Source organism: Paramormyrops kingsleyae, chromosome 13 (assembly GCF_048594095.1).
Source record: "Paramormyrops kingsleyae isolate MSU_618 chromosome 13, PKINGS_0.4, whole genome shotgun sequence".
Taxonomy (NCBI): Eukaryota; Metazoa; Chordata; class Actinopteri; order Osteoglossiformes; family Mormyridae; genus Paramormyrops; species Paramormyrops kingsleyae.
The window spans coordinates 30,368,680-30,384,509 of NC_132809.1; the positions used below are offsets into that span (position 1 = coordinate 30,368,680).

At 56.8% G+C, this 15,830-nt stretch overlaps 1 protein-coding gene across 4 annotated transcripts in view; it reads left to right on the forward strand.

The window, feature by feature from the left end:
* znf423 (zinc finger protein 423) overlaps nt 1-15,830 on the forward strand; it is a 101,440-nt gene that overhangs the window by 84,616 nt on the left and 994 nt on the right. For all 4 annotated transcript variants that reach the window (XM_023827308.2, XM_023827310.2, XM_023827311.2 and 1 more), the window contains 2 exons: nt 5,454-5,585; nt 6,864-6,979. In XM_023827308.2, the coding sequence (XP_023683076.1) occupies nt 5,454-5,585; nt 6,864-6,979 (248 nt within the window). The remainder of the gene's footprint in view (nt 1-5,453; nt 5,586-6,863; nt 6,980-15,830) is intronic.

Sequence of the window (15,830 nt, forward strand, 5' to 3'; positions counted from 1 at the left end):
GCCGGATAATTTACAACCAGCCGACCAGAGATGTCGCCTCTGTCCTAATAAAAGTGCCACAAAGAGCCACAGCCCCTACCGGCGCCGTGCCGCCTCCGGACACGCAGTCTTTGTCACGGTGATTATTTCCTCGTCGGCTGACGAGGAGGAGGGGCGGGATTGGGAAATTAAGTCCCAGGAATCCGTGGTCCTTGGGGGTGGGGGCAGCGGACAATAAGCAGTTGTTGTGGGGAGGCTCATGGAGGTCGGCCAAATCGGGGAGCTCTTCCGTGGGGAAACACCCACGATGCACCGGGGCTGCGAGATTAGGCGTGTTGAGCTGAGAGCGGCTAGACGCACGAGGGCTGAGCGCATGTGGGAGCGTGATCCTGTGCTCGTGCGAAATCCTCGTGTCCTTGTGGGGCAGTGAGCGCCCTGTCAGCTGGCTAACCCCTCCTTCATTCCGTCTGCAGATGAACCCCCGTGGACATTTATAGCTGGCTTTGTCCGGTCTCCTCCCTCCTGTGTGTCCCCTGGCCGCAGCCCTCAGAGGCGGGGGGGGGGGGGGGGGGGGCATCCGTCCAGTCTCCCAAGTGACCCGCCCCCCTTTTGCTTTTGGCGAGCACCAGGCGGGTTCCCAGTTTGAGGTAGCGGGTCCTAAATGTATTAAGGACGAGATCTGGCCCAGTCCAGCCCAGGCTGCCCCCCCGAAGCTTCCGGCTATTAGGTTAGCTGACCTTAATTACTGCCCGAGTCTCAATTAACAATCTGCTGTGTTTGCGAGAGAGCGGGTGCGTGGGCCCGTTTAAAAGTTTGGGAACTGGGCAAGATCCGGACAGGGTTTCACCTTCTGGTGTCCTGAGAAGGGGGGTGGGGGGTGCAGAAGGTACCAGTGGAGCAGCACCAACGAGGGGGGTGTATCGGCGCCCTCTGAGGTAGAACGGAGTGTGCAAATGGGTTACAGGATAGATCCAAGCTGGTTCCTGTGGCTTGCAGAAAATGAGGAGTGGGTGAGGAATTAGTGAGGGGGAGGGCACGCGGATTCTAGAATATTCCATTTAATGGTTTACGGAGATGCTGCTACACAGTTGGATTGCTGGACGGACCCCGGACCCCCCTTATTAAAGTCAGACCATGTTTAATTGGTCTGCCCTGTGGTGCCCTTTTTCCTTTCTGCAGAGGCGTGTGAAGCCTTGTTCAGCCGCCTCAGAAGGTGCTGATTCTGTTTCAGGTTCAAGCGAGGGAGCGGGCAAGCAGACGGGGCAGAGGAGGCGGGGGCTGTAATAGGGTGGGGTGGAGGGTAAAATGCCACATTGAAACTTTTTTTTGGTAAGCTGGAGCGGGGGGACTGATTTGTTCTTAAAAAGCTTTAAAGACGTGTCATTTGTGAGTTAATCAGCGTGCCGCTTAGCCGGGTTCCCGCGTGTGCCCTCGTGAACCCTCGTGAGCCCTCATGAGCACTGGATTAACATTCAGAGCACAAATATCTTTGCACGGGTGATATGAACAGCTGAAGGTCTGTGTGGGTGTGAATGTGTGGAAGTGGCCCAGCTCTCTGCTCTGCCCGTTGTTGCTGTTGGCGGCCATGTTGGCAGTGTTGTTGTTGTTGTTGTTGTTGGCTGTGCTGCTGGCTGTGTTGTTTGGTTTTTTTTTGTTCCTGGGTCTTCCTCTCTCAGACGGTACAGGAAATCCTCTCCTCCTTGGTCTTCCTGCCTTCATAAAGTGGAGGAAGTGCCTGTGTTTTTCTCTGTACCTTAGGGCACTGAAGCCATGACCCAGATCGACAGTGTATGGGTGCCCTTGCTTCATTTTTAATTCTTAGTTCTTTTCCCCCTAAATATAACTGCTGAAATTCGAAACTTTCAGGTTTTCCATATGGTCGGCCAACAGTATCTGGTTAACGCAGTACGGCTCCGGACGGTTCCCAGAATCGGGCACAATCCAGGGACTGGTGAACGTTGTCTGTGTCTGTCGTCAAATGAAGGAACATTCCGGTCATAAATGAGAATTTTCAAGCTTCCCCGGTAAATACCAGTTATCTGGAATTCGTGGTTCTGTAGCAGGCAAAGTATTTGGTTAAAATCTTTAAAGCTGACTGTCACAAGGCCCTCGGACCTTAGAGAAATGCGTGATCTCCGACAGGGATGGTGCTCCAAGCAGATATTACAGGATCATCGGCACGGAGGGTCCCGCTAACAGACAGCGTCGCCGAGTCCTCCTGGGCCTCTGTGCTGCAGTGTAAAAGTTTCCCGTTCCACCATAGCCGGGGGCAGGTGGTAGGCCGCGGTTGCGCTGACATCACAGTTTAGCGGCGTGCTGAGGCGGTGGCCGAGGGGCGTGCGGTCTGCCGGCAAGATGGAGGGGACGCGGGCCTTGGAAGGAGAGCCTGTTTGTTTTTATGAAGGTCGCCCTCCGCAGGGGCCCTCGCATCCAGCATCCCACTGTTATGTAATCTGATAGGAGATTCCAAGCTGGTCAGCTCCATATGCTGCCGGCTTTTGCCAAAAATATCCGGAGCCGGAGACTCCATTTTTCTGGCAGTGCTGGCCGCGTGGGCTCCGGAACTATTTACTGCAGATAATAGGAAACGTGTGAATCCGACATGCAGCCAAGAGATGGAGAAGGGGGCCGTGCCGGAGCGCGCTGCTCCACGGCGTCGGCGGAGCCCGGATCTGACCGGGAGAGAGAGACATCAAGGCGGTGTTTTTGAGGAAGCGTGCGTGCGTGTGCGAGACGCCGCGTGGGGGTGTGCGCGTGTGTTTCGGCCGGCGCTGCGCCCCTCCACCACAGGTCAAGCTCAGCCTGCCTTTCTTCCCCATCGTTGCCATGGAAACCCACCTCACACCGGCCCCCATAGGAGCGCACCCCCCACCACCACCCCCATCCCCCCTCTCATCGCCTCCAACTCAGCCACTTCCCCCCCCACCCCCACCAAATCTGTTCCCAGGGTGCCACTCACACTGTCCAGGCCATCAATTGCGGACCAGGTTGGACCATGGGGCTGGCGTGGGGGGCGTAGAGAGGGGCACGGGGGGTTGCCCCTTGGGCCGTGGCCCGCTGCCTCCTCAGGAGCTCATTTGTGTGCCTGTGCATGCTGTAGGGTTTTTGGGAGGGGGGGAGGTGGCAGTTCGAAGTGGGGGGGGGGAGCCCCCCACTGGCAGGACATCCCCCTGGGATGTGGGGAGCCACCTGGTCCCCCTGGTCAATTAGCTGCAGACACAGAGCCTGTGTTTGCACAGGAGTCAGGCCTGTGGCTGTAGAATAACAAATCTTAATAAATACAGTGTCTCCCCCCCCATCTCTCTCTCCCTCCACTTCCTCCTCCTCCTCCTCCCTCCCCCCCTCCCCATCAGTTCTTCCACATACATTTCGAGGCCTCACACCATCTCTCAATTAAGCCAGTTCATACCTTAGGAGCTGATGTTATCCCAATCCCCCCCCCCCCCCCCCCCCCATTCAGAGTTAAACGTTTCTTCACCCCTTTTTCATACCTCCTCTTTTCTCTCTGCATATATAATGAGTCGCTAACAGCTTTGTCACCCAGCCCCCCCCCCCCCTCCACATCACTCTAACCCAGTGTTTCCCAACGTGGTCTTTGGGGACCTGTAGACAGTCCACATTTTTGCTCCCTGCCAGACAGTCCACATTTTTGCTCCCTGCCAGGCAGTCCACATTTTTGCTCCCTCCCTGACAGTCCACATTTTTGCTCCCTCCCTGACAGTCCACATTTTTGCTCCCTCCCTGGGAGCTGGGAGGGAACAAAGAAATGCAGGCCCCCGAGGACTGGACTGGAGAACACTTCTCTAACCTGCCCTGCACCTCGAGGGTGCTGCTACTTAACCGATAACCGGGACCAGAACATCATGCTCATAATTTCCACATTGGCAGTCGTGTCCATATCACACGTTGGCACAGAAATCTGGTCCTTTCATATGTAACGGTGATGGGATGCATGTGGGGCGATGGGTAGACGGGCCCTCATTTTAGCGACGGTTTTAGCGTAGCGTGTAGCATCAGCGCTGATGCCAACGTGCACCTGGCCGCTCATCGGACATTCAGCCGCGCGGCTCCTTGACGGCCGTATGTTTGTGAGACACTCGCAGCCTCACCTGTACATCGCTTTGGCCAAACCGTCCCGTTCTCACTTTGCAGAACCTTCCATTTGTGGCATCGGGCACGGGCGTGGCATGCCAGCTCCTGTGAGCTCCTGTGTGTATCATGCTTAGAGCGGCTCCTGCAGACGCCCTAACCCCCCCCGGTCCCAGTGTGGGTTGCGTGACGGTCCCCCCCCACCCCCCCCCCCCCATTACTCTGCCCCATCTCTCCTTCCTCCTACGCAGCATGTGCGGCGTGTCTGTTTCGTCCGGCCGCCTGGTCATGTGACCGGAGGCCTACGCGGTGCCGATGGTCACGTGACCCCTGCCGTACGCAGTACCGATCCAGCCTATTGTCCTTCCCCCCCAACCACGAATCCGCTGCCACTCTTATCTGGTCCTCGCAAGCAACTCCGGCCTGCCAATTATCAGTGGGGGCGGGGGGAGTGGGGTTATAAACAGGCCACTTCCACCCCCCCGCCCCACCCCCTCACCAAGTTTCTCTTTTCCCCCCAGCCCTCCCTCCCCCCTCCTATCTCAGATTCTCCTCTCTTCCTCTCTATTCAGAAAGGGATTAGTGCACCCTTGTGTGGGGCTTTGAGTCAGGGAAGAGATTGGAATCAGAGGAATTGGGGGGGGGGGGTGTAGTGATTGAGCACTTTATTAACCCTGCGCAGTCCCCCACGCTAAGCAACGGGGCTGCGAGCAGCGTGTCGCATCCACCTGCGCAGAGCAATGGAGCGTGGTGGCCTGGGGGGGGGGGGGGGTTGTGAGGGGGGGAGGTTAGGCACAGCGGATGCCATCTGATGGGACGGCGAGCCAGGAGCTCTCTGTCCTGTGTGGCGCCAGGCCGATAAGACGGACCGGAGGCGCCCAGCCAGGATCCGACGCCCACCTTTCATCCGCCCCCGGGGGGGGGCACCGCTGCGGGGGGAGGTGATGTCATCCACCACAGCTTAAAATAGCACGACGACCAGGGAGGGCAGACGGCCTGGACTTCCAGGGGGTGTCAGGCAATTACCGGCCAGGAAAGGAACAGCACGGGCTGGGGGTGGGGGGCACGGAGGGGGCGGGGCCCGGCCCGGAGAAGGCGAGCGGCCCAGAGGCCAGACGGGGCCCGGCTCGGTGCGTGGCGGGACGTTGCAGCCCGATTTCGGGTCGCCATTCCGGGCGCCGCTGCTTCTTCCAGATGTAAGATCAGTCGAGCAGGCCGGGGGTAGGCGCGATGCGTGGGCGTGTGGCGTGTGTGTCCGTGTAGCGTGTGTGTGCGTGTGGCGTGTGTGTGCGTGTCCCTCCTGTCTGTCCGATCCTCCGTGCGGCTAACAAGTTGTATCATTTGAACTTTTTTTTTCTCCTCTTCTCCTCTTTTTTTCATTCCAGAGGAGGGTATCAATCACGAGTGCAAGCTGTGTAACCAGATGTTCGACTCCCCGGCCAAGCTCCTGTGCCACCTGATCGAACACAGCTTTGAGGGCATGGGCGGCACCTTCAAGTGTCCCGTCTGCTTCACAGGTAGGGCTGCGGGTTCGAGGGCGGTCAAGGTGTTCGGCCCGTGTGTGTGTGTGTGTGTGTGTGTGCATGCGTGCGCGTCTCGCGTCTCTGAGAAGAGCATGTGGAGGGAGACCATGTGGGCACACACCCACACACACCCACACACACACACATCCGCACTACGCAAACTCACTTGCGTATTGCCAGACAGACACACACACACACAAGCATCTGAAACTCGATTTAAATGTGTGGCAGTTGCCCCATTTATAATAAATTAATATTTTACATATTATTAATACTGTATTTAATTAAAGGCAGTGGCTTCACTTACCACTGAAATCACTCTGTGAATCCATAGCTTTCACTGCTCACAACAGCCGCTGCACATTTTAGTTTGTTTGTTCGTTTGTTTATCTGTTGGTCTCTCCTCTGCGATTTTAATGCCCCCACCCACACCATGCCCCCGCCTCGCTGTCCCAGGCCCCCCCTCCTGCTTCACTCTTTAATTGAACGACGTTAACGATCGATTCGCTGTAAAGCAGCCAGAGCAGGAGTAACCGTGGAGACGAGTGGCCAGCCCTGCGAATGGAGGCGTTACCGTGAAGGGGTTTACGCATGTCACTTTGGGGATTTGCACCCCCACGCGGAACGGAACCGGAATTACAGATGGCCCGGACGGGTGGGGTTCCGTGCTGACGGGATCTGCTGGTCTGCGGTCCTCCGGGAATATGTCTTTAATGCATGTGGCGTGACCAGGGCCCGGATCTGCGTAACTCGCCGACGGCCAGAATCGCACCATGAATCTCAGGGCCCAGGCCGCGTCGGGTCGCCTGCATTATCCGCAGAATGTCCGCCTGTCACTCCCTTCACGCCATTTGTCTCTGCCTACTGCCGGACCCAACGCCCCGTTAGACCCCGCCCTCATCCGTGTACCTCGTGCGCTACCCCCCCCTAACTCTAAAGGAAGGCGGTCTCAGCTACAGTAAAATGGGACCCCTACACCCTCCCCCCTCGTTAGAGATGAAAGGAAATAAACAAACACAGAGGAACAGTGACTGAATTAAAAATGGAGGAAGAGAGACGCATGACTTATTGATAGGTGTCTGAGCTCTGTTGGGGATACACCCCCCCCCCTCCCCCCTTCAGATTCGGTTCAGGCTGCAGTGTCTCCATCCCATCCTGCCTGTGCTGCTGCTTCAGCTGCTGGACTCGTGCTGCCCTGCATACCAGTGTGTGATTCATGCCCCCCCCCGCCCGCTAATGCCCGTGTTCCCTCCCCCCTCCCCCTGCCTGCAGTCTTTGTCCAGGCCAACAAGCTGCAGCAGCACATCTTCGCTGTCCACGGGCAAGAGGACAAGATCTACGACTGCTCCCAGTGTCCTCAGAAGTTCTTCTTCCAGACGGAGCTCCAGGTAGGACGCCCCCCCCCCCCCCCGCCACACCTCACCTTGCTTTCCGTCCCATGTGAGTGGGCGTGGTCAATGAGGTGTGACGAGATCGTTCTGTGCCACCCTGCCTTAACAGCCGAGGCAGAGCAGCTACGGCAGACCAGGGCCAGAACCGGTGTGGTTCCTGCCTTCTGTCTGACGGTTCTGTGCGTGTGTGGTGTGCCTGTGCACGTGTCTAATCCCTTCACTATGTCATGATTAAAATTAGCGTCCGGCTTCCGGCACCGCTAAGGTAATTCGGCCTCCGTAGCGCCCCTGGGTTTGCAACAAGCAGCGTCTCCTTAGCCCCCTTGTCCCCATGTTTCCTCATCAAGTCATGTCTGGCCTCTGTCGCTGCCTGGCACAGCAGCTAACCAATAGGAGCGTGGCGACTGACCAATAGGAGTGCGGCACTCTGTCACGCCGCACTGTTCCTGTCAGAGCAGCGTGTGTTGTAGTGACGTGGGGGCAGGACTCTTCTCGAGGACATTGCATCCCTCTCCGGCCATTCTGCTTCATATCTCCACACTCCAGATGGCCACATGTGCACTCTCATACGTTAAAGGCCATGCATAAATGCTCACACATTCACTCCAACACGTGAATGCCCATCATAGTCCCACACATGTGCACGCATACGTGAATGCCCACTTGTGCACAACCACACATGAACGCTCATACGTGCACTCCCAAACATGTACTTCAACACCTATGTACCCAAACGTGAATGTCCACTTGTGCATTCTCACAAGTATATACCCACGCGTGAATGCCCACTTGTGCAGTCTCACAAGTATGTACCCACGCGTGAATGCCCACTTGTGCAGTCTCACACGTGCACAATCAAACGTGCACGTTCACAGTAGCTATTATCCCAGCTCTTTGGGTTGGAGTCCCTATTAATTCCTAAGGAACCCTTTCCGAATGGGTGTGAGCTGGGCAGCGTCGCACCCAACAAGGAGAGCCGGTCACATGGTGGCATGGTAATTAGCAGTGGCCGCTAACGGAGAAAACGAGGAGCGTCCTCAGTGCCAGTAACGATTAGGCACAGTGACTGACTCTGCTGCACCGTTAATCAATCAGAACCCCTACAGACCTAACCCTCCCCTTCGCTCAGCCAGCGCCCCCCCCCGGCCCCCTCGCCTCCCAGCCCCACAGCTCAGGAATCTGCTCTAATTACTGTAGTAAGAGTGGGTTAAGTCGGGGAGCTGTGAAACCACCCAAACTCTTCATGTGTGTCTTGCTCCTCTTCTCTGGGCCTGAGGTGCCCCTGCGGCTTCCAACAGTCCCCCCCCCCCCCTTGCTAACGGGGGTCCTTCGCTCAGGCCGGAGCCCCAGAACCCCGTGATGGGCAGTTCCAGGGCTGGGTGTGTATTTCAGGACACCGGTGCTGGGTCTGTGGGTCGCTCGGGTGTGAACCTGCCCGTGCAGCTTCCGCGTGGTCTACAGCTTCCGCGTGGTCTACAGCTTCCGCGTGGTCTACAGCTTCCGCGTGGTCTACCCACCCCAACACCTCTGGCGTCCCTTCAGGTCAGGTTGAGCTTTCCGCAGGTCACGCATATGGCCGCTGGCCAGGGCTCTGCACTGAATCCTGGTTATTTTGATGTTAACACTCTTAAAGTCTCACTCTTAAAGTCTCAATCATAACGTCTCACTCTTCCCCTCCTTTAAAGGCTTGGACAAACTTCAGCCCAGTTTCAGGGACCTAATGCCCTTACACACTGGCGTGTGGTGTTTTTCAGCGTGCAATCCCCCCCCCCCCCCCCCCACCAACACCCTCTCCATCAGGAAGCGGTAATTCACACCCCACCCTGCCCCACCCCCCTCCTCTTCGGCGTAGCTTGGGCCCAGCCGGGTCGTTACTGTCCTGATGGATTGAGGGGAGGTGCGGGCTCCATTATTCAGTCCTGGGGGGGGGGGCAGGTGAGGGCCAGGGTCTGGGGCCTGTAGGGGTGTACATCATCTTGAGGTATGGGGAGCAGACCCAAGAACTGGCCTGGTTCACTGGGTGGCAGGTTGGCTCCGAATGGAGGGTGGGGGAAGGATAGGGGTGTAGGACCAGCCTTCCAGTATCCAGCCCCCTGTTACCTGCCCTCTATACTGCCCCCCAGAGGATGCGGGGGAGCCAGCAGACCCCTGCGGCTCCCCTCCTGGATCTGACCTAGATCTCGGGGCCGGGCGCTGGGATGCTCCCCCCGGGCCGCCGTGACAGTGATGTAGAGCCGGTGGCCGAGCCCATATGGCCGCACGGCCCATTTAGCTGCAGGAGGAGCACTGGACCCTGTCGGTCACTGTCCGACCCGGCCCGCGGCCCAGCCTCGCACAGGTAAACACCAACCGCTCAAACAGCGTGCAGGCCCTCTGGCCCCGCCTCCATGCCGGTGCCCCCCCCCCCAAGCCTGCCTGCCCTCATGGCCTGGCCATAGTCCAGCCTAGTTGGGGGGGGGGGGGGGGATTGGGGGTCAGAGTGGGGGCTAGGGCCTCGGGGGCCCGCGAGCAGAGACGATCACTCTTGCCTCTCACTCTGCTGCGGAAAGATGGTTTCCATAGCTTGTGGTTGGTGGGATGTGTCCCTACGCCTCTCTCCTTCCCTCTCTCCTTCTCTCTCTCCTTCTCCTTCTCTCGGTCCTCCTTCGGTTCGCTGGAACGTGTCAGCCGCCCCCTCCCATGCATATTTTACCCTCTCTCCTCTCCCCTGTGCCGCTCCCTCGTGCCCCATAAATACTGCAGACGTAAGCTGGTAAATAACTTGTGTTTTCCTCCTGATCAGCAGCATTAAGTCTGGCCTGGCGGATCTCGAGGCTTTGTTTAAACTCCACAATCTCGTTGTTTGTGTGCTGTTTGCATCCCCCAGGTGCCCGTCGCCCCCCACTGCCCCCCCTCCAACCCCAGTCCCCCTTCCGTGGTCCTCTGTCATTCTCTGACAGCATGGCTGATCTTTACACTTTGCTGGTTTTAATTCTGTCCTCCGGGGGGCAGCAGTAACCCCCTCCCAGCCTGCTACCCTCCCCTCCATGTGTATACTCCGCTTCCTTTATCGCTTGTAAATATTTAACTACAGTCAGCAGTTTGAGAGGTTGGGGGGAGGGGTGGATTTGGCTTGTTGACTCCCGCCCCCCAATATTGGAAGGTGCTGAAACCTGCGAGGCCCACACTGATCTCCAAATATTGTTGCAGAGTGACGTAATGGCCACCGTTCACACATAGGGGGCGCCATTCAGGTGATTCTCCCGTTTCCACAGTAACCGCACGGGGGCCCCACGCTGGGTGACGGTTTCTCTAAGGGCCGTGAAGGCAGAGGCTCGAGCGGCGGTGTTTACTCGCGTACGCAGTACCGCGCCATGCGTGTGCGTATCCCAGCATGCCTCTGTGTGTACCCAGAAAAGTGCGTGCCTGCATTTTCTCGGGTTCGGCACGAGCACATGGGTGGGTGGGCGCTGTTTGCTCGTCGTGGCGGTCCAGACATTGCGGAATTTGGTTTAGGCACCTCAGTGGCCCAGCCTCCACTGTACCAGCAGCCGGGGCGCTGGCTGTGACAGTCTGTGTTATTAGACCTGGGACCTCGGAGGCTGTCTGTGCAGGTAAACACCGATTCGGGGCCCCCTCCCTCACCGCGCTGGCTGATTGGCTGGCGAACGGCAGTGTGCACCGGCAGTGCCCATGCGGGGGGACGGGGGGGGCGTATGTGAGGTCACAGGGGCTCGCCTCTAGTTATCTCCAGACCTCCAAAGCAGCGTCACGTTAAGTAATCCCAGTGACCCCTGGGCGATGTTCGCTTTTAGAGTGGGGGGTCGTTTCCTTGGTGATCTGTCAGTAGCCGTGAGCTGCGCGGCTGCCTGTGCGGACGCGTGTGGCTTTATGTGGGGGGGCTCTGACAGGAAGCGGCTCAGATAAATTAGGCTAAAGTGGTGCATTGTGGGAGCAGGCGTCTGAGCAGGGAGAAGCAGGGCGAGGCGTCTGACCACTTATTGTTCTGCCCCTGACGCTCCCTCTCTCCTCTCCTCTCCTCTCCTCTCCCCCCGCCTCCCGCTCACTTTCATTTGATTGTGTCGTTAGATGGGAAGGTTATAACCCCCACAGGACCAGGCTCACGGCGTGCCAGGGCAGAGGGCCCTTACGGAAGCGCCGGTCTCTGCCGTGTGGATCTCGCTGGACGGATCAGGATCAGGCCCTCGTATAAGCAAATCCTTCCCATTACTGGCTATTGGTATTTGGGGGGGGGGGGTGTAGCTTTGGGGGGTCGCAGGTGCGGCAGTACTGGGGGCACGTGGTCAGCTGAGGGGTGTGTGGGTAGGTGATTAGCTGTGTGCATGAATGTGCGAGGTGTGTAGTTTTGCTATGTGAGGTGTGTGTCTGTATGAGGTATTTCAGTCTATCTGTTTGCTGTGTGAGGTGTGTGTGTTTGTCTGTGTGAGGTGTCTAGCTTTATATGTCTGTGTTAGTATGGATTTAGCCATTTTTGTGTTTAACAATGTGTGATTGGGTTTGGCTGTATGTTCTATCTGTTTTTATCTGTGTTTATCTGCGTGACTGAGTTTAGCTGTGTGTCTGTGTTTGTTTAGCTGTGTGCCTGTGTTTGTTTAGCTGTGTGCCTCTGTGTATCTGTGAGCCACTGTGTGTATCTGTGTGCCGCTGTGTGTACCTGTACGCCTCTGTAATTAGGTGTGTCCCACCGTGTACCTCTGTGTTTAGCTGTGTGCCACTGTGTGTATCTATGTGCCTCTGTTTAGCTATGTGCCTCTGTATATCTGTGCAACGCTGTGTTTAGCTGTGTGTCCCTGTATGCTGCTGTGTGCTGATATGTTTAACTGTGTGCCATTGTATCTGTGTACCATTGTGCATCTGTGTGCCACTGTTTAGCTGTGAGATATTTGATGCTGTGCATTTAGCTGTGTGCTGCTGTGTGCTGCTGTGCATTTAGCTGTGTGTTGCTGTGCATTTAGCTGTGTGCCGCAGTGTGTCGATGTGCATTTAGCTGTGTGTCGATGTGCATTTAGCTGTGTGCCGCTGTGCATTTAGCTGTGTGCCGCTGTGTGTCGCTGTGCATTTAGCTGTGTGTCGCTGTGCATTAAGCTGTGTGCTGCTGTGTGTCGCTGTGCATTAAGCTGTGAGGCCTGCACTCCTGGCTCTGTGCATTAAGTTGTGAGGCCTGCACTCCTGGCTTTGTGCATTAAGCTGTGAGGCCTGCACTCCTGGCTTTGTGCATTAAGCTGTGAGGCCTGCACTCCTGGCTCTGTGCACTGCCTTGTGTGTCTGCTGGCAGAGGTTTGCATTTGCACATGTATGCTTGAAACAGCAGAGCCAAAGACACAGTAAGTATGAAACACAGAATCAGGATACAGCAGCGAGCCCCCCCTCCCCCCCGTCCGTCTCCCCCTTGGAATTTAGAGGACTCACAGGTGGGGGTCTCTCCTGCTTCCCCATACTCCCCACACAGTCTGACACAGCCGCTCCCCATAAATCACACTCCTGACAGAACATGAGAGGCCTGGTCCGGCACCATCAAAGCCCCCGCCCCCGCCCCCCTGCCCCCACCAGCCCTCATCTTAGGTGTGAGGCACAATGACGTCATACCCCAGTGATCAGTGGAAGCTGGTGTGTTTGTGTTCTGCAGGATTATCACATGATTTCTCACACAGCACCTTACACTCCCATAGCTGGTTTAGGGTACACCAGCAGGGGGCGCCACCACAGGTCATGAGGCCATTGGTAGCATTTTCTGTCCCTTCAGTTTGAGTGTGTGCGTGTGTGAGCGTGTCCTCTAGCTCCAGCGGGTCAGAGGTCAGCGTGGGCAATGAAAAAAGTGCTTTGACAGTCGTGGAGAGTGAAGCAGCTTTGTTTCGTGCCAGAGTCTATGAAAGGGTGACATCATTGTGTGTGTCTGTCAGGTCTTGGCTCTGCTGAAGGCCTCTGGTTGGGCGGGGGGGGGTCCCCCAGGGATGACCACTTGGTACGTCCAGGCTGACTGCCCGGCTGGCAGTGTTAAACCTGAGGGGTGGGCATCAGGGGGCGGAGGAAAGGAGAAGCAGGACACAGGGCACACTGGGGCATTGCAGGGGGGGGGCACTTATTTGCAGCGCTCTCCCATGCGGGCCTGGCGCCTCTCTGAGGTGGAAGCCGGGAGCGTGTGACTGAAAGAGTGGCCCATCTGTTAGAGTCCAGCCCTGGAAGACCGTCAAGCGCTCTAAAAAAAGCCGCACTAAGAGAGCCCGTGACAAAGGTGATTTTTCACAAAAAAAAAAGGGGGGGGGGCAGCCTGTGGTTCTGTGAAAGGGTCTCCTATGTTCCCCCCCCTCCCTGACATCCCCCTCCCTGCTCCTCTTCACCGACTGCTTGCTAAGACTGGCACGGCTCGATTAGCCAGCACAAGCGAGCACTCGGCGTTACCCCCCCCCCCCCCCCCCCGTGTCGGACCCCTAACGACCCCTCCGGGATCGACGGAAGACAAACGACCAGCGAGAGGCGTGCGCCAACTGTGGGCGGAGACTGTGCCGGCCAGCCCCACTGGAGGAGCGCGGCGAGATCCGTAGACGGGGGTCAGGCAGCTCACACGCTCACGGGGCCGGGGGCCGAAAGGGGCCTTGATTGAAAGTGACGTCCCCCCCCCCCCATCTTCCTCTCCGGCACACTGCCCGGAGAGGAGCCACGGCGACGTACATCTGATTTGCTGTCTTCTCCCTCAGCCACCACCCCAGCCCCCCCCCCCGGTTCGACGTACCGCCTGGTGCCTGCCCTTGTAATGTGATGGAGCCATATTTCCCACGAGCCCTTAGGCATGCCACACTTACCCACGCTTTCTCTTATAACCAGTTTTAAGAAAACAATGACAATGTAGATATCAACTGAATCACGCCCCCCCCCCTCCACACACACAGCTCCCTCCCTCTGCTGAGCTCTGGGTCAGACTCATTGGTTTTCCTAGTCACTTTAGCATCAGGACATACTAAGAGTTCTTGCAGCGTGGTCCAGTGTAGGGCTGGCTGCAGAGGTTCGGAGGTGTGGCGGGTGCCTGGTGACAGGCTCCGCCCCCACATTCACCGATTAAACAGCACAGGCTCGTGGCCTTGCGCCCCCTCCTGGAGGGACGTATCAATTACAGCTGCACCAGGCTCTGTGTCACGCTGAGAGTCATTATCAGATTCAGAGAGACTCACCGGTCGCAGCATCGATCGGCCACGGCCAGATCGATGAGCCCCCCCCCCCCGACGACGCTCTCGAATGAAGAGAGCCGACCGAGAGGCCGAGAGCGGGAGGCGCGCAGCTCTGGGGAGGCGGGGCTACACCGGCGCTGCCGGTCTCTGTGCGTGTGGGCAGTCGAGAGGGTAGTGAAAGCATGCCCTGCTGCGGACGGCTGTGGAGTGCCTCACCCCGAGGTCAGTCTTACCAGCTGGGTAGTGGTGTCATTACCCAAGGTGGTTACCTACGGTTGTGGGCACACTGGGTCACATTCCGTAATGTGGTGGGGGGAGGGAAATTGCAGCCCTGAATGATTGGCAGTAGACGGGCATTCAGTAAGTGCCTCCCATTACGCCTGTCTCCATCTCTGCGCCGGGCCGGGTGATGAAAGTGGACCAGCTTGAGGACCTCACTCCGCTCTGTCTGCTTCGCTTTGCGTCACATAGTGAGACCTCTTCAGGCTGGACCCAGCCAGCCACTCCCATGTGCCATGGTCCTCTTGGTCTGACACCAGGTTCTAATTATAGAAATATCCTCAAAAGGATTTTCAGCTTGATTTACTGGACATGCTTGTTTTTAATGCTCTTTGTGTCATTATGGTTGTCCTTGTGGAAACCTCTGGTATCAGTGGCTTCGTGCTGGCCCGTCAGAGCATTTTGCTTTCTGTGAGGTCTCTGTCATTCCCCACTCAATAAATGCAAATAATAATAATAGTTAAAACGATTATGAATAAAGAAACATTAAAAATTCAAAAAGTACCAAGAAATTAGGAGGAAGGTGCAATGTACGGCAGGGTTGCTGCACTCGTGCACTTCGTTCCCGGCAAGTCTTCGATTAAAACGTTAACGTCGGACAGACGTCCGCAGTCCCGCATTTCTGCCGGCGTCTGAGGGAGGGACAAGCATGACCTCTACTGGCCGAGGGCAGAACTGCAGGCTGCCGCGTTCGGAGTGGATTGCATTGCTCTCGTAACGGGGTCAGTGGCTCCCAGAGAGAACCATCACCGGAGAGCCCTTCGCTCACAAATCCGTACGAGGGGGTGGAGTGGCCGGGGGGGGGTGCAGTCGGGCTGGGCATCGGAATCAGACGTTTGCTATGTTAACAAAAAAGTGTCTGTCTGGCAGCGTTCGTGTGTAAATTATGCGTTTCATGGTACAGGTCGAAACATTTATGAACGGAAACGGCGAGTTTACTTCTTTTGGTCCCTTTTATCTAGTGAAGCCGGCGCACAGGTCAGGCAAGCTGGACCTGGCGAGCGTCCCCCCTCCCGTTTTTGCCAAAGCATTTACCAAACAATCTCCCCTCCGCCGGATTGTGCCAGGCGCAGGGCCGTTTTTGTCCATTCCTCAGCAGTCGCCAAAATCCCATCGTCGTCTAACCGGTTAACTTGCTATGATTCCTCTCTGATGTCCTGCTTTCCGTGTGGGAAGCATGTAAGGAACATTATTCAGGGGTTAGGAATGATGAGAATGGGAATGAAAGTGCGCGCGCGTGTGTGTGAAGGGATCTAAAAGCGGACAAATCTCAAAAGATATTCAGATGGTGCTTTAAAATATTCAAATTGGTTAAAAATGGATTTAAATGCAATGTAATTGAATAAATAAATTGCTGTGGAATCTTTCCTGAAAAATACAGCACAGGTGTGAGCGTGCGTTTCGTG